Source organism: Pseudonaja textilis, chromosome 12 (genome assembly GCF_049901715.1).
Source record: "Pseudonaja textilis isolate UNSWEBS1 chromosome 12, rPseTex1.2, whole genome shotgun sequence".
NCBI lineage: Eukaryota > Metazoa > Chordata > Lepidosauria > Squamata > Elapidae > Pseudonaja > Pseudonaja textilis.
In genome coordinates, this window is record NC_142001.1 from 19,432,038 (window position 1) to 19,450,741 (window position 18,704).

Genomic DNA, 18,704 nt, shown 5'->3' on the forward strand with positions numbered 1-18,704 from the left:
ATTCCCAGCCCCAGATTTAGGGTTTGGAATTTATTTCTCTCTATATATTCATCTTCTCCATTTTAACTTGTTTTCTTTCCCAACCATTGATAAAATAGATCCCATACCATGTAATATTCAGTTTCCTCTTTTTTACCTTTAATTGCCAATGTTAATCTATTCATCTCTGCACATTCCAATATTTTCTCAGTCACTTTCCCTTCTGCTCGTATTTTATCGCTTTTCCAGTGCTGACCCAATAAAATCCTAGCTGCTGTTAATATATGAATAATTGAATGTATTTCTTCTTTGCTGCAACATTCAAGTACCAACCCTAATAAAAATAATTGCCTAGAGAAAGCTGGATAGTAAGGAAGCATTATTGCTCTTCCCGTGCCGGGGTCTCGAGTTCCGTTTCTGGTCGACTCCTTTTCCTGGAAATTTTGCAGCATTTTAGGCAAAAAGGCTTGGTTTCAGTTTAGATCAAAACTTGAGGAATCGCTCCAAGAAAGTTAAAGCTTTGGGTCTCTTGGAAGACAGAGTAAATACATGATTCACAAGGGTTTGTTTGCACAGTTTGGGCCGGGCAAGTTAACAAGTGTGGATTTATGGCCCTTCTGGGTTGGCAGGGAAATCTGCTCATTGGGCAGTGAAAGAGGAAGAAGCACCTAAATGATCCTTTCGGAGGGTCATCCAAGCACTTGGCTATTTATCTGTGTCTTCAGAGTCACCTCTGTGGTGCAAATGGGCAGCCTCTCTCTGGGGCAGCCCCTCAAATATTGGAAGATGCTCTCCTGTCTCTCCTGGTCCTTCTCTTCACTAAGACTAGCCAAGCCCAGTTCCTGCAACCATCCATCAAGACGTTTTGCTTATCATCCAAGAAGCTTCTTCGGTTCTCACTGAAATTAAGTTCTCACTTAAAAATAGACCTCCAGTAACTCAGCCACCCAATTCACTTGCACATCAGGGGATTAATTCTCACCCAGAACCATCCCTAAGCTGCAAGTATTTTGCTGCTATCTCTGGATAGACCTCCTTCTCCCTGTGGCAGCCCCTCAAATATTGGAAGATGGTATCCTGTCTCCCCTGGTCCTTCTCTTCACTAGACTAGCCAGGCCCAGTTCTTTGTCCAGTCGCCTCTTGGGGAAAAAACAAAACAAAACCTTTGGGACACCTTCCGAGTCTTTCCTTTTTTTGTCGATTTCGGACCGAATCAATTTCGGCTCGGCTGCCGAGGGTCAGCACCGCGACGAGGAGCAACAGCTCCCGAGCGGGAGAGGCGAAGCGTGCGGCCAAAATCCTTGCCCGAAGGCGCAGCTCTCCAGTTTTACGCACGGGGGCGATCCAAGAAAGGCGCAGGGAGAGAATCCCAAACCGCGCGTCCCGGGACAGCAACCCCCGCGCCACACCTCCCCAAACTGCCTCCCGGCTCGGGATGAGCCAGGACGGGGCGAGTAGAGGCGAGGGTCCGCCCCAAGAAGCGGTGGGCAGGCTGTGGAGCTTCTGGGCGGCGCGCCAGGCGCGCTTGGGAAGGAGGTGCCCGGCCAAAAGGGGACGAACCGGGTTGGGGAGCCGCGCCTCCGCCAGCAGAGTTCGCCTGAGCCTCGGCCAGCCTGCAGGGCGGCGTTCCGGCCTCCGAAACGCCGCCTTTCTCCTCCTCCTCCTCCTCTTCCTCCTCCTCCTCCTCCTCCTGTTTGCACGGAAAGCAAGCGCGCCTTTCTCGGCGCCCCCTCCGCCGCCTCTCCAGCTATGCTGGCCCGCAGTCGCCTCCGGCCAGCCTGAGCTCTTTGACTCGGCTCGGTGCTCCTGCAAGGGGGCTGCGGCTCGGCAAGGCGAGGAAGAGGAGGAGGCGAAGAAGAAGAAGAAGAAGAAGGCTGCACGATGCGGAAAAGAGGCAGCGCGCCGCCACGCCGCCGGTGACCCCGGCCCGGGGCCGAGCGGAGGCTTGGGGTGGGAACCCGGCCCGGGCCGCTCCGGGTCTCTTCGCCCAGGCTGGGCACGCCTCGCCCGCCAGGCCCGCAGCGCAGCGCAGCGCCGCTCCTGCGCGCCCCTCGGCTCTCCCCGCCGCTGCGGCACTTCCACCATGCTGCGCCGCCAGCTGAACCGCTTTGTAAGTTCCGCCGAGGCCGGGCAAGAGGGAGGGTCTCTCCCGGGAGGGGGTCGTCGTCTCCTCTCCCCCTCCCCAGCCTTGAGAGGCCGGCCTGCGCCCCCATCCAGGCTCCCCTGATGGGTGGCGGGGCTGCGCTTTCCTTCCCTACGGATTCTTCCCGATCTGTTGGAAGAGGCAGCTTCCTTCCCAGACTCTCTCCCGCAGCCGTGGGGAGGGGGTGAGGGTTGAACCCTCGGCTGGAGTCCCTTTCCTTCCTTGGCCCTCTTCCCATTCACCCACCCCCGGATCATTTTAGTCTCTTCGCTCCCTCTCCCGCCCTGCCGGTTCCTTTGTTCTCCGTGGCTTCCAGGGAGCAGATGGGAGAGAACGTGGGTTTTTTTTTTTTTTAAATCCCTCCCCTTATGTGTATGGAGAGGGTGGGGGGTGTGGGGGGTTTCCCCGCTGGCTTTCCAAAGCTGCCCTCTCCGTGCCATTGGGGGCGGAGGGGTTAAAAATGAGCTGTCAGGCTGGAGCAGGGGCGAAGATTTTCCCTGCTCCCTGCCCGCAAGACTTGAGCCCTACCCCAACGGCGTGAGAATCGGTGACAACGGGAGATAGGAGGTGTTTGCATTTCTGTTGCAAAGTAGAAAGGTGGCAAAGGGTGTCTCGTGGCAGCTTGCTGGAAGAGAGAGAGAGAAAAACGGCACTTCCTTGCAAACCGAGAGCTAGTCCATCAGCAACAGGCCTCCCTGGGAAATAAAAACAAACAAACTGACCAGCTAGCTCTTTGACTGCAGGGAGATTTGCTTTCTCTCTCTCCACCAGGTTGCCTTACAATTAAAGAGGATATTTGTGTAAGCGCCAATCCCTCGTATTCTGGCCCCTGTCCCTTTTCTTCTTTCCTCCCTTTGCTGCCGAAATGCAAAAAGGTGTATTTTGCTTTTGTTTTGGGACTCTGTTTGGCCCAGCAGGGGATGGTGCCTTCAAAAGAAGAAAGTGGTCACACTTGAGAACCATAAACACACACGCGGGCTTGTTGGGGGGTGGTGTAGAGGTGTAGCAATCTGCCTGCAAAACTCTGCTTTTTTTAAAAAAATTGAAGGCCTTGTCAACCAGGAGAGAAAAGGGATAGTGAGCCTCTGTAAAACACCTTCTTGTCACGCCAGCACTTCCTTCTCACAATCTGTCCTTGGGGGAAGTTTTGATCAGCTGCCTAAACAGACGATGCATTTTTTTTATTTTATTTTATTGACTTGTAACCTATCTTTTACGATTTGTTTGCAAATCGCTCAAGGTAGCAAACATGTCCAACACACGTCCCAAAGGTGCTTTTTCTTTCTTTTTCTTCAAGAGGTAACTGGGCTTTCTTGGTTTTTCTTGAAAGACGTTTCGCTTCTCATCCCAGAAGCTTCCTCGGTTTCTCTCAAAAGCTGCTTCAGCTTCTCTCGGAGCTGAAGAAGCTTCTGGGATGAGAAGCAAAACATCTTCAGAGGGAAAAAAAATAGAAAGTCCAGTCGTCTCTAGAAGAAGGGAAAAAAAGCACCTTTGAGACAGCCGTGCCCTGGATGGCTGAGAATCTCCATAGACGTATCCAACACATCTTCCTCCTCCTATTTTCCCTACAACAATCCTGTGAGGTGGGCTGAGAGAGGGGGAGGGGAGAGAGATGGAGAGAGAAATGGAGAGAAGGGGGGAGATGGACAGAGAGAGAGGGAGAGAGAAAGAGAGGGAGAAAGAAAGGAATCAGGCCAAAGTCACCCAGCTGAGGTTTGTGCATTGCTGCCCATGTAGTACACTTAATCCTCCACCTATGACTGCAATAGAGCCAACAAATTTATGTTGCTAAGTGAGACATGTGTTAAATCAGCTTTGCCCCTTTTTACAGCCTTTTTTTGCTGCTGTTGTTAGAAGAAGGAAAGAAAGAAAGAAAGAAGGAAGGAAGGAAGGAAGGAAGGAAGGAAAGAAAGAAAGAAAGAAAGAAAGAAAGAAAGAAAGAAAGAAAGAAAGAAAGAAAGAAGAGAGAGAGATAATTTGTCCTAATACCAGTTTTGTGAGCCAAAGATCCTTGTGTCATGCCCCTGTCGGAATCTAATTCGGAGTAGGAGGCCAAGCAGCTGACAGGGAGTGGGAGTGTGGCTCTGTTGGCTGTGGAGGAAACTGGGGAAGGGCAAAGTCCGGCTGGGCAAAGCAGGAGGAAGTAGAATAAGGGAGAGGTAGTTCAGAGGAAGATGCAGGCCCACCTCCTCTTCATCCTAGGGCACACAGGGAGGAACGTAGAAGGGAGCAACGTGGGTTGCATCGCTTACAGGGGAGGGAAGGGCCTTGATTCCCTTCATTAGCCACAGCTGCGAAGAGAGTTTAAAAGAGATGCATGCCGAATGCAGCATCTGCTGGGAACAAGCGTGAGTTTACCTTGTGTTGACTTTGGTTATCTGCGTTCCTGGCTTCTTCCCAACTGTGTTGAGTTATTGTCATGCTTTCATGCCTGGAATTCTTTCTCTTGCCCTTCCGGACTAATTACCCTACCTTGATTAGACTTTTAGTTACAGTTTGTGTTGACCATGTTTTGGACTTGAGTCTCTGCAGCCAAAGGCTGTTCCTGGGAAAGTTTTTCTCCAGCCCAAAAGGTAACCAGGACATTGGGGGCAAAGCTGGAGCTCAAAAAGGGACTCTGATTGCTTATGACTGTGTGGCCTTTGTGCCACGCCCCTTTGGGTCATCACACCTGAGTTCAGTTTGCGACATCTTCAGGTCTCCAGAAAAATTCTGAAGACCGGACTTCCCTGAACTAAGGAGAAGGAAGGACAACTGAACTTACTCTTTCGCAGTATTACATTTTGCAACAGTCTTCAAACTTGCTACTTTCATTGTGTTGCGACTTTGGGTTTGTTTATGGCGTGCCTGCTATTTTTTTTATTTTTATTTTGCGAAACACAACTCAACATTTTAACCTGAAGCTAAATAAGGTTGCCGTCGGGCACATTAAGAAATGCAAAAGAATTTGGTTCTGGATTTGATTCATTCATTCATTGCTTCTGGAAAAAAGGAAACAGAATGCCTGCAGAAAATTAGACCTAGTATTTAATTCTTTCAAGGCCTCCAATTAGGGTGGGGCTATGGATGTAAGGTGCTACCCGTTCTGTGGGATTGGCCTGTATAAATTTATTTTGCCCTTTAAATACACACACCTGACACAGTTTGCCAACAATTCTGTTTCTTTGATCTTTTGATTCTTTTATTTAAACGAACAGTGTTGAGTTAAGGATTAACATTTAAACAAATGCCATCCCATGTGGGGAAACGCAAAAGCATCGAATGCAAAAAATTATATGTGATAGAATGATGTGTGACTTACAGATTCGGGAAGGGTACCTGTTTCTGAAAATGGGTTTGCCTTTATTGTGAAGCCAGATATTGTGTACATGCTGCCAGGAGTTTGTGTCTTTATTTGCTTTGTTGAGATTTGAAGGATTGGTTTTCCTTTTTAAAAAAATCTATATGCCTAGTGTTGTGAATGTTTGATACCATATTGGAATATTTCATCATAATTGACTTTTTTTGCAATTTTCAAATAGCCTCTGTGGTGATGGAGGAGAGAGATACGTATTTCCAAGCCAGATGTGTATGAAACCGTGATAAATATTAGTGTGTTTAATGGCAGGCCCTGGTTTGTCCTTAATTTTCCCTTCCATGCAAGACCATTAAATCTGTCCCATCCTTGAGGAGTTAATTGGTGGATAGGAAGATGGATTTTTCACTCCCAAGAATGATCCGTATTGTATATTCTTAACCCATTTCCTCTATTTAAATCGTGTGTGTTCTGGCTGGGATTCCGTGGCTTGGTACTTCCAAAAAGTTATGAAAAAGCTGGATTTCTCCCAGCGGTGATAACTCTTCAGCTACCAAGGCTAAATGAGAACTTTTATGGAATACAGGAATCACAGAAACAAGTTTTATTTCAAATCGAACCCTGTTTTTGTGGCTTTAGTTCACACACACACACACACACACACACACACACACACACACACACACAGAAGATTGAGGAGTAACATTTCATGTGAGGTTAGTGTTTTGCACATCTGGCTTCTTCATCAAACCAGGATCCAGTCAATTAGAGCAAATAGAGTAGAATAACAGAGTTGGAAGGGACCTTGTAGGTCATCTACTCCAACCCCCTTCTTAGACAGGAAACCCTACACCACTTCAGAAAAATGGTTGTCCAGTCTCTTCTTAAAAACCTCCAATGTTGGAGCATCCACAACTTCTGAAGGGTAACTCTTCCACTGACTAATTGTTCTTTTTTTCAGGAAATTTCTCCTTCGTTCTAAGTTGCTTCTCTCCTTTACTAGTTTCCATCCATTGCTCCTTGTCCTGCCTTCAGGGGCTTTGGAGAACAGCTTGACTGCCTCTTCTTTGGGGCAGCCCCTGAAATATTGGAAGACTGCTATCATGTCACCCGCTAGTCCTTCTTTTTATCAAACCAGTCATCCCCATTTCCAGCATCCGTTCTTTCTATGTTTTAGCCTCCAGTCCCCTGATCCTCTTTGTTGTTCTTCTCTGCGCTCTTTCTAGAGTCTCAACATCTTTTTTACATCGTGGCGACCAAAACTGGATGTAAAGGTTCCAAGTGTGGCCTTATCAAGGGGTATTAACACTTCATGTGATCTTGATTCTATCCCTCTGTTTATACAGTCTAAGACTGTGTTGGCTTTTTGGGCAGCTGCAGCACATGGCTGGCTCATATTGAAGTGATCCTAACCTAGGAATCGGAGGCCATCCAAAGTTTTTCTCAATCCTGGGTAAACTCATGACAGAAGATTCTTTGGTGGCTTCGGATAATCCGAAAATCTGTTCCTGTGGGTTGTGAGTTTCCTCCATGCCAGTTGTTGGCTCCAGAAAATTTCTGAGATTATTGTTGAGATGGGAGGTTCCCTTGGTCTTTTTAGCCTTCCCATCTGTGTCCCTTGTTTAGATGGGGTAGTGACCATCCGGCCACGTTCAAAGCGTGAAATATTCCACTTGGCTTTCCAAATTTTCTTGAGATAAAATAAAAATCGAGGGGGAGGAGGGGGAAGCTATGGATTGTTTCCCATTTTATTCTTCCAGAGAACGTCATGTCCATTGGTAGGAAAGCTACAATCCTCCAGATGCTGGCATACTCTACCTCTTTCTTATTATGGGTGGTCAGCAGAAAGCCAGACTTCTCTCCAGTCATGTGTGAATTCAGTCGGTTGCACCCTGTTGTCTGGTCTCACCTAACAAGGAGGGGTGATTCACTCAAAAGTGCAAGGTTAGAAATTGTTGTCTAATTAATTTCTAAACTAGCCTTACTGACTTATTCTGGTCGATTGGTTGCTTCTTTCCTAAACTGCTCACATTTTAAGTCATCCCTTTTCCCCTTTAAATGTTCCTTTCAGCTTTTATTTCTGTTTTATATTTACCCGCTGTGGCTTATTTTAGGCCTTCCAGCCTTACTCTGAAGTTGTTGTCACTTCTGTCACTTAATTTAATCCTTTTAGTTTCGTCTTTACGCTTTCTGTTCTGTTTGCTTTGTGCTTGCTAATGACCCCAATAAAAATAGATTTGATTAAACTCTTAGCTAGCCAGGGGATGTTTCCAGTCTGTGTGCTGGGCTCTTCTTCTCTTTTTCCACTGGTGTGTGTTTTGTATTTATTTGGCCTGGCTTTTCCTTACCAAAGCATGGTCGTCTTTTACCTCCTTTGTATACAATAGAATAGAATTCTTTATTGGCCAAGTATGATTGGACACACAAGGAATTCGTCTTTGGTGCATAGGCTCTCAGTGTACATAAGAAAAAAAGAAAATACATTCACCAAGAATCATAAGATAGAAACACTTAGTGATAGTCATAGGTTACTAATAAGCAATCAAATCATAGGGAACAAATAAAACAATATAAATTGCAAAGATACAAGCAACATGGTTATAATTATGAGTTGGAAAAGATAGGTAATAGGAAGGATGAGAAGAATAATAGTAATACAGTCTTACTAAGTAGTTAGACAGTGTTGTGAGAATTAGTTGTTTAGCAGAGTGAAGGCATTCAGGAAAAACCTGTCCTTGTGTCTAGTTGTTCTGGTGCACAGGGCTCTATAGTGTCATTTTGAGGGTAGGAGTTGAAACAGTTTATGTCAGGGAGTTTAATTTTGCGGAAAGCACCGAGCAGTAGAAATTGGAAGAGAAACCCCCGTCCCCAAAAATGGATGATGGAAGAGGCCGAGAATTGGAGGAAGAAAGCAGCAGGGGATATTCTTTGGGTGGGGGGGGGTGTGTGTGTGTGTGTGTGTATTTGTGTAGATTGTCTGGTTTGGCACTGCAACCAAACGAGATAGGCACAGATTTCAGAGGATAATTAGGACTGCAGAAAGAACAATTACTACTAACCTTCCTTCAATCGAGGATCGGTTTACTGCAGGAGTCAAAAAGAGGGCTGTGAAAGTATCTACAGACCCCCCTCATATCTTTTCCTGGGTCACAACAAGGAGGAAAATTTGGGCATTGCAAAACACTTTCACTGAGACACACTCAACAAGCCCATGAGCGGATTGCAACTTGGCTGCTGTTCAACCTCAAAACAAAGCAATATTTTGGAAGTGGCGATTTTCCCCATTGAAAATGGATGGCTGAAATCTTTCTCCTCTTCTTACTCAATTTCTTTTCCCCCCCCCTTCTTTTTTTTGTTAGTTTGCTGGGCCTTTTCCATTCCTCCTTGCCAAGTTCCATTAGAGGCCCTTCTGCTCCTTTAAGACGCAGCAGATGGATGTTTCCTGAAACTGCATTTGCAAAACCCGGTTTGCAGCTCCTGGTTAGCCCTGGGAAGATAAAAAGAAAACTTGGGATAGGCTAAAGTTAGCTTTGCAAGGACAGGAGATTGGAGAAGTCGAGATAGAGAGGGTAAAAGAACAAACATTTTCCACCTCTTGTAAGTCTTGTTTCTCCCTGGATTTCAGAATTGTCGTCTTGGTGTGATGCACATAGTTGTTCCGTTGCTTTGAACACCATTTTTGCAGCCAGGAAAAACAAAAACAGGGTTATATTTTTATCACATTTCTTCCTTCCAGGGCTGAACAGCGTAGAAAAGACGCAAAAATAGTCCTTGAGGAGAACAAAAGTGAGATAAAACAAGAGTCCAACGTTAAAACCAAGACAATCAACTTTGGTTTGATTCACACACACGCACACACAAAATAATTCAAAACAACACAGCATAATTTTAACAAAATGGCCGGCCTGGCTTCATGATTCTCTGTTGTTGGGCTCATCTGCCCGTTGAGAAATCGTGCATAATTATCTTGACCTGCCATACAGCAGTGGTAGTATTCAGCCGGTTCGCACCGGTTCACATGAACCAGTAACCAGGATTTGGCATGGGTCGCTGAACCAGTAGTAACTTTTGGCTGGCCACGCCCCCAACCCAGTTGCCCGGTCACTTACTTGCCCCACCTGCCTGATGCCCGATGCTCCCTCATCCTGTCCACACGATGCTTGCTTGGCCAGTCACTCCTTAAGGTAATTTTTTTTAACCTCCCAACAATCAGCTGTTCCTTGCTTCTTACTGCTTGGGGCCCCAAGGAAGCTCCCTGGGAGAAAAAAACACAACCCCCCCCCACAAGGCTCCCCTTAGGCCAGGAAGGCCCCCAAACGGAGCATGGATGGGTGTTGCGTGCCCCTCCTGTGCTCCATTTTTTTTTCTTCCTGAGCTCCAGGGGAGCCTTGTGAGAGCAAAAATACCCCCCCTGGAGGCTCCCCTGAAGCTAGGAAAGCCCCCCAAAATGAGGAGTGGATGGTGCTGCAAAAAAAAAGCCACGCCCACCTAGCCATGCCCACAGAACCGGTAGTAAAAATTTGTGAATCCCACCACTGCCTCACAGGACTGTCGTAAGATATAGCTATGAAGGACCTCAGGTATTCCTCAAATAGTGGGGTTTTTTTGTAGTTGGGTTGTCATTGAAGCCAGGCAGATTAGACCAATCTTCCAAAAACCTTAAGGACTAGCACCTTACAGAGTAAAATTGCAGAGGGGCCTGAATCCTACTCCAAAGCTACCCAATCAGACCCGAGTCTAGATCAGGAACTTAAAAACTCAAGAACATCCTGAGATGCCTCTCTTTAGTTTAGATCTAAAGTTATTTTAAAAGCCAACCAACTTCCATTTGTGACAAGCCAAAATTCTCCATTGCAGGGGAACTATGATAGACTTAAGGCTTCAGGTTGGCTGCTTTCGTTAATCTCTTGCAATTTCCAGGTCATCAAGTATTTATGGGGTGAATTCCTGCAACCACTTTGTTATTTATAGACTTTTATCAAGGATGCCTTTGTCTAACCCTTTCTGTCTTGGGTGTTCCTAGAAAGATAACATAACTGACAACACTTGGAATTGGCGAGTGATTTCAAAAAACATGGCTATTGAAAATTTTAGTCTCTCTCTCTCTCTCTCTCTCTCTCTCCAACATTTAACTATTCTGAACTTGTACTAAATGTACCACCCAAGAATCATCCATCCTGTTTCCTTTCTCGTCATGCTGTTATCTTGTAGCCTGTTGCATAAAAAAATACTTTTGCTCATTACTCAGCACAGAAATATTATGTGAATAAGAAGAGCATGGAGAAATAACGAGTTCCAAATTATTGGAAAATATTTATATGCCCCTCACATCCTGGACATAAATTGTTTCAACTCCTACCCTCAAAACGACACTATAGAGCACTGCACACCCGAACAACTAGACACAAGGACAGTTTTTTCCCAAACGCCATCACTCTGCTAAACAAATAATTCCCTCAACACTGTGCAACTATTTACAAAGTCTGCATTACTATTAATCTCCTTATCACTCCTTATCACTCCTTATTCTATTCTATTCTATTCTATTCTATTGCTGTGATGATATAGAATGAAACCACAGATTTTTGCACTGGCTCTTTCTTATTGACAAGCTCATGAGTAGTTTACAGAGATCAAAAGTGAGGCCAGAAAAAAAACCATGTACATGTGTTGGGCACATGCTATCCCCCTCCCCAGTTTCTAATATTTCACAGAAACAGAAATATGTTTCTGGAAAGAAAATATTTCTGGGACCCCTGGCGTTTAAGACCTCTCCATCAGCCACTACTCAGATAAGCAGGGATTAACACCAGACAAACAATCAAGCAGTAAACAATATAAGGAACTATGAAGGAGAAAGCCATACACTACCACACTGGCCAGGCAAGCTATAAACAGAGAGCAAACCCTATTCCCTACTAGCACTGATGATGTTACCTAATTGGGTCATGAAATGTCTGCAAGAAAACCCCCGAGCACCAAGGATCCCACAGTTTAATATTGTTCTTGGGTTTGGCATTATTATTTTTTCTTCACGCAAAAATCTACTTCTCGTTAGCAGTAAGTTCCAACTTTTAGGGACTTTCTCTCACTAATAAAAATGACCAGCATAAAAAATAAAAAACCCCACACTTCCTGAAAGTGTGAAGTTCATTCTTCTGTTTTTTTTTTTGGGGGGGGGGAATTTGTTTGAGATTTACTTTTCCTTTTGCCCCCATTCCATTCAGAATGGAATCTTTTCCTGGCTTGACCTTTAAAACTACAGAAAGGATTGTCATGGAGAAAAAAAATATATTGTGTTCATTTCTCAGATCTGATGTTGAAACCTTTCATGCTTTTGCGTTTGGCTTGATTTGAGAATGATGTTAATTGAGGGACCTAAAAAACAGATTGGCATAAAATGGCTTTTTTTACATACTTTGCAAAGGATATATCTTTGGTTTCTTTTTTATTTTTTAGAGGCATAATCGTCTCAGAGACCCAACAATTACTTTCAAACTATATTTAACTGCCATTTTATCTGTTCATTCATGCACAACCTTGTACAAAATGAGCTGTTAGTTGAAAACTTAACTTTTATTTGCAGAAAACTACGGAAGAGGCAGAAACTGTTGGGGGGGAAAATGATCAGGACACATATTTTAAAAAAGCAGAGCTTCAGTCGCATCAGTGCAGCTGCCATGTTGACTTTTTCGCCATACCCGTCCCTTTCAGGCAGCTGCTCAGGGCAGCATAGAATCTGACTTTTATTGTGGTTTTATCTGCACGATTATCGGTTAACGGAATAACAGAACAGAATAACTAAGTTGGAAGGGATCTTGAAGATCCTCTAGTCCAATGGTCACCAACCAGTGGGCCGGGGACCACTGGTGGTCCGTGAGAAAATTTTAGTGGTCTGCAGAGAAATGCCACCCCCAAAGCAATTAATCCAGGCTGCATAGGAACTTAAGGCTGTGCCACCCACATGACCCATGGGAACACAAGGCTTGCATCGCTTGCATTGCGAACAACACAAAGTAGGGAGGAGAGGGGGAAAAGGGCGGAGTGAGGGAACTTGCCCCACTCGCCCCACGCGCCTGGCCTGGCCACCGGGCTGCTTCTTTCCACTTCTTTCTTCTGCTTTTGGCTGCATGCAAGGAAAGCAGCCAAAGTCTTTCTTTCTCTCCTCCAAACTCCGCCAGAAATGAGTCTTTGGGACCCTGCAAGGCCTCCTGCTCCAAGAGGCTGCGCCAGCAAAGACTCATTTCTGGTGGAGTTTGGGGGAGAGAAAGAAAAACTTCTGCGGCTTCTGCTGCTTTCCTTGCATGCAGCCAAAAGTCTCTCTCTCTCTCCTCCTGAGAACGGAGCTGGAGACAGTATCCTGCGATCCCAAATAAGGAATGATCGATCGGTAGGAAAACGGGGCAGGGAACTTTCCTGTAGACTTTTTGGGGGGATTTTCCCAGGGTCTCTGCTGCTTTCTGCAAAGCCCCTGGGAAAACGTCGTTAAACTACCATCAGTCAAAATTCATATTAGTGGTCTGCGGGATTTAAAATTATGAGTTTGGTGGTCCCTGAGGTCCAAAAGGTTGTTCTAGTCCAGCTCAGACAGGAGACCTCGTACCATTTCAGACAAGTGGTTGTCTAGTCTTTTCTTAAAAGTGATGGAGTACCCACAACTTCAGGGGCTTTGGAGAATAGCTCGACCCCCTCTTCTTTGTGGCAACCCACAACGAAGACAGTTCACAAACCACAGAGAAAAGAAGGTTTGTGTTAAGAGGGTTCTTTTCTTTTCTTTTTATGGCTATAAGAACAGCTGGGGTTTTGGATTGCAGCAGTAAATAAAGGAGAGAAAGGCATAACAAGAAATAAATAAAGCACTTTTGTTCTGTTGGACGGCATGCTAAGAACGGCTTCCTACCAGTAGGAGAGTAACTCTGCCCTATATTATTAATGCTACTCCTTTTTTTTACTGATTACTCTGCACCTAGTCAATGATTTAAGGAGATTTAAGTGGGTAGGATCCCCATGCCAGTTGTGTTCAGAGGAAGACTTCCACATGTGTCAGTGTGTGTATGTCTTTCTGGGTTCTAATTGGGTTGAGAACGGTATACAGGTAGCCACAACAGTAGAATAGAATAGGATTAGGATTAGAATTAGAATATGGATTAGGATTAGAACAGAATATGGTATAGGATTAGGAACAGGAACAGGAACAGGAACAAGAACAAGAACAAGAACAAGAACAAGAACAAGAACAAGAACAAGAATAGAATAGAATAGAATAGAATAGAATAGAATAGAATAGAATAGAATAGAATAGAATAGAATAGAATAGGAATTAGGAATAGGAATTAGGAATTAGGATTAGGATTAGGATTAGGAATAGAATAGGATTAGGATTAAGAATAGGATTAGGAATAGCAATAGAATAGAATATGGATTAGGATTAGGAATATATGGATTAAGATTAGGATTTAGAATAGAATAACAGAGTTGGGATAACTCTTAAAAGATGTTGTGAGGCTAAATCAGAAACCAAGAATAACAGAGTTGGAAGGGACTTTGGAGGTCTTCTAGTCCAACCCCCTGCTTCAGCAGGAAACCCTACACCACTTCAGACAAATGGCTGTCCAATCCCAGTTCATTTAGTGGCTGTTTCAAATTAGAAAGGTGACTATTTTTCACACGACCGTTGCAACGTTCCCAAGAGTCACGTAATCAAAATCCAGATGCTTAGCGACTGGTTGGTATTTATGATGATTGCAGCCTCCCGTCTCACGTGTGTCACGTGATCGATCCCTTTTTGCCACCTTCTGACAAGCCAGATTCACTTAACAACCATGTTACTGACAATGGCAATGACTCATTGGACCAGAGAAGATGTAAAATGGGGCAAAACTCACTTAAAACAAATGTTTCACTTAGCATCGTTAAATGTTGAGCTCCGTTGTGGTTGAACATCAAGGGCGATCAGCCTAATCCTCTATTCTACCAGGAAATCAATTGGGATGCATTCGCTGGCATTTACTTCTCCCTCCTTACTACAGCTGATAAAATATTTGTTTTAGGAAATATAAGCCAGGAATTTATTAATGCAGCTTGCTGATCAATGGAGACTTCTGCAAACCACTGCATGCAAAAAAAAAAAAAAAGGAACATTGAATGTAACAAACATTCCCCTTTTGAGTGATAGGTGTCATTTCTGTGGAAACATATCCTGACACAGAGCAAAATGGAGTTCAGCAGCATTTGTGGTTTTTTTTAGTACAGAAGAGATTTGCACTGATTAAAACACCTTTGACTCTGCATTGCATGAGAATTTTTAAATACACACCGGGCTATAAATACCCCGAATATCACGGACAAACCAGTCAAACCAGATAGTTAAAATATAAAATTGAGTAGAGAAAACAGTGTGGTTTAAAAGATTGGGTTAGGTTTGAATCCACCTCTGTTACAATAGACTCTGGGTTTTCCTCAAAAGGGGTTGTTGTAGGGGGAAATTATTTGGTTCCTGTGTAGAAATGTGATGAAAATGAATAAACGAAGTGCAAAATGCCAATTTAATCTTTAAAAAAAACAACAACAGGAAGACAACTCTTCCAAAACTCTGCAAATAGACTTCATCAACCTTGAGGCTTATTTTCACATCAGAACCTTCGTTGGCTACTTTTGGAATGGAAACTTTGTTCTCTAGATATAATGAAATCTCTCTCTCTCTCTCTCTCTCTCTCTCTCTCTCTCTCTCTCTCTCTCTCTCTCTCTCTCTCCATCAGCACTCAAGTGTTAGAACTGAGTTAGAATCGTCCTTCGGCTTCCTTCCTTTATCAATTTAAAATAATAATATTTATACTGACCTTGGTTTCCCAGAGGAAATGTTTTTGTGATGGATTTTGTGGAAGCTAATCTTTTAAAATCACCTCTTAAAGTGTCTGTTTGTGATGGATAGAGTAACATTCTCCTTTGCAAATATAGTGACTGAATCCACACAAGTTAAGTCCAAATTACAATGAATGTTAACAACTAGTGCACTGTGTAAGCGTAACATAACAGTTCTTTGCTTGCAGTATAAAGCCCTAGGTGTATTATGTGACTGCCACAAGTATGTATTGTTGGAACTACTACAAGAACTAAACCAAAAGCTCTTAAGCTGAAATATAATTATCCAAAGAAAATGCTATTTTGGTTCAGGGACATCAGCAGTTCTTGATGACCAGTAGGTAGGAGAACCATAGGATTCAGATGGTCAACTCAAGCCTGTAGCAGAGGTGGTATTCAGCAGGTTCTGACCAGTTCTGAAGAACCGGTAGTGGAAATTTTGAGTAGTTTGGAGAACCGGCAAATGCCACCTCTGACTGGCCCCTCCCCCATCTCTTCTCTGCCTCCCATTGAGTCCCAGCTGATTGGCTGGGTCTTCTTTGGTTGCCCTACACAGGAGAATGGAGCTGGAAAGCAGGGTAGTGAGGTGGGGAGGAAATGGGATTTTGCAGTATATCCTTCCCCCAGGAGTGAGGTGTGAATGGAGAATTTACAGTATCCTCCCCCTGCCATGCCCACCAAGCTACACCCACCAAGCCATGCCCACAGAACTGGTAGTAAAAAAAATTGGCCTGTAGATCTTCAGAACTGAGATGTTTTTTTCCCCAACATCCTGACTTCTTGAATAGTTCAACAGTGAGGGGAAACTCTTGGCAATCTTGGGCTATGCAGCTCTTGGGGGGCAGGGGCAGTCTAATACTTTATGCTACTAAGCCCTGCAGTGAGACTATAAAGAAGAAATAATTTGATCAACTTCTTCCTTCTTCCTCTATTAAAAACCCAGTTCTGGGAACTGGAACTTATAGAGCACATAGTGTTCTTACCTTAGAACTGATTCCTTATCTTTTACTTTTTAGTTCTTGGAAAACATTTGTTTTACTGGGTGTGAAGCCAAAGAACCCATTTTTGTGGGGGTGGAATCTAACCCTGGTGTTGGATTTAAAAGAACCTGGGTGTACAAAGTTTATGGAGTTCCTTTGGTTTCTCTCCTAAGAACGAAATATGTATAATCGTAAAGGAAGAAGCAAAAATCAAGAATTTCAACGTTCTTTGAATCCCAGGTTGAGTCAACTTTCGGTCATTTCATATCATCGTTTGCTGGAGTTAATCAAATCCCAGATTGCAGATGCTTGTGGAACAAAGGTCAAGTTGGCTGCTCAGTAAAATGCAGCAGTTAATAAATATTAGAGAGACAAGCTTTCAAAAAAAAAAAAAAAGGTCTTTAAAAGTAAAGTCACTTTTGAACCGAATTTAACTCCTGCAGACTCCCAAGACAGGATTCCATGCGGTGTTCTTAGCAAATATCCAAGTGGTTCCGTTCATTTTTAGAATGTTTTTTTAAATTAAAGTTTGTTATAAGATAAAATACAAACAGAAACAAAAGTCAGGAAAGATAAGAAAGGTGCAAAGACAAAGAAAGAGAGAGAGGGAGGGAGGGAGGGAGGGAAGGAAAAGAAAGAAAGAAAGAAAGAAAGAAAGAAAGAAAGAAAGAAAGAAAGAAAGAAAGAAAGAAAGAAAGAAAGAAAGAAAGTCTGATTTTTGTCAATGAAGTAAAATGCAAAATTTACATATATATATATTCCAATTCTCCCTCTTCCCCAGAGCTGTTCTCTTCTCCAGCTGTCTCTTATCTAAGTACCAGGCAAATCTGATCATGCTCAGCTTCGGAAAGTATGTCAGTGCCTCCAGATACAGAGAATCTCTGTCCATCTCTCTCAACCCTGGAACATTTATGTTCTTTGAGAAGATGGCCAAGATATGCCTGCTCTGAGATTTTCTGCTTAAGGCCGCTTACTAAGGGCCTGATCTTCCAAGACCCGGAGAGAAATTTTGGGGCACATATTAAGTGTTGCTTAAAGGAGGTGAACTCGACGCTGGTGGAAAATGGCTTTCGTAGAACTGGCGTTTTAAGACGGGAAACATGCATGTAGAAACATGACCAGGATATAGAATTGCACTGTGTGATTGTTGGTGTGTGACTCACGTAGAGCTGCTCTCAAATACGTTGCTTCACTTGGTAGAGTCAAAGTTCTATTTGCATGGTTCTTGGAGTCTGTTTTAACTTTTAAAGTGACTTGATTGTGCAAATAGAAGCTTTTGTCTTTAGAGTTTCAGTCGAACAATTTTCAGTGTACTTTAAATGCAGGACAATATTTTTCAACCTTAGGAACTTTAAGGTGCGTTGACTTCACCTTGAGAAGATCTAAGTGGACTTAAGCATAAGAAGACTTTAAATTTTCATCTCAAATTTCATCTTTAAAGTTTCATTTTAAGGAAACCCTTGTCTAGGAGCTCCTTATATTAACGTCTTAGAATTGAAGGTAGTATTTTATGGCACAGATCAATGCTTTCATTCCTTGGGTGGGCTGTGCTTAGTTATTGTGCTACAGGGTTTCCTGACTAAACGGGGTTGCGCTAGAAGACCTACAAAGTCCCTTCCAACTCTATTCTATTCTATTGGCCCATGATAAATGAATTTGCAGATGACACTGCAACTTGAAATGTGAAATTTTGATTCTCTATAACTAAAACATGTTACACAATCGATTTACATTGATTTGTTCCTAACAAATTCTTTTAATGTGGTTTATTTACTGTTGCACATAAAATAGCTAATGTCAGCCTGGATATATTTAATAACAATTTATGTGTTTAACATCTTGCATACAACTGATTGTTGAAATGCAACCTTTTGGGGAAAAATTATCCCCAAAGAGGTGCCTTTAAAGTTGTTTGTAGTGTGACTTTTTATTCATTTATTAGGTTCCCTGATTGTAGGATTGTAGCTTTAAAACACAACCCAGGTTTACTCTAACTCATAGCTCCTCCTTCTAGAAGGGATGTTTGTTTAAATTGAATGCCTTCCAGCATAGAATGATCTGAGTTTTTGGAAAGCCTATTTGCCTTTTGGCTCTTGGTAGGGTCAATAAATCCATTTTAGATCTTCGCACTCTTGTTTCTTCTCTTCCCCTGTGAAAAGTATTTGGCTGTCTTGTGAGAAATGGAATTTTCTTTAACCCCAGATGTGGTATTGAGAACTTGGCCAAAGTTGGTAAGTTTGTTTGGGGCGATTTTCTTCGGTCTCGTTCTGCATTTCGCTTCAGCGGGGTCTGGAATAGGGCAAAGATTTAAATTTTTATAAGCCATCCAGACTCACCTATGTGCAAGTTGAGCGTCTAAATAAATTTGTTGATATAAATAATTTTTAAAAATCTATCTCTCATTGTTTACACTCAAAGGAAATTTCCAGGCAAACAAACGCAAGTA

General features: G+C 43.4%; 1 protein-coding gene across 6 annotated transcripts in view; it reads left to right on the forward strand.

The window, feature by feature from the left end:
* The first annotated feature begins 1,602 nt into the window (after nt 1-1,602).
* The window catches only part of ATP11C (ATPase phospholipid transporting 11C (ATP11C blood group)), a 62,016-nt gene continuing 44,914 nt past the window's right edge, over nt 1,603-18,704 (forward strand). For 4 of the 6 annotated variants that reach the window (XM_026716685.2, XM_087941178.1, XM_026716688.2 and 1 more), the window contains exon 1: nt 18,280-18,489. In XM_026716685.2, coding sequence (XP_026572470.1) covers nt 18,439-18,489 — 51 coding nt within the window. In that variant the 5' untranslated portion in view covers nt 18,280-18,438. Of the gene's footprint in view, nt 2,090-18,279; nt 18,490-18,704 lie in introns of those variants that run through there. The other 2 variants (XM_087941179.1, XM_026716683.2) reach the window with 1 other exon arrangement.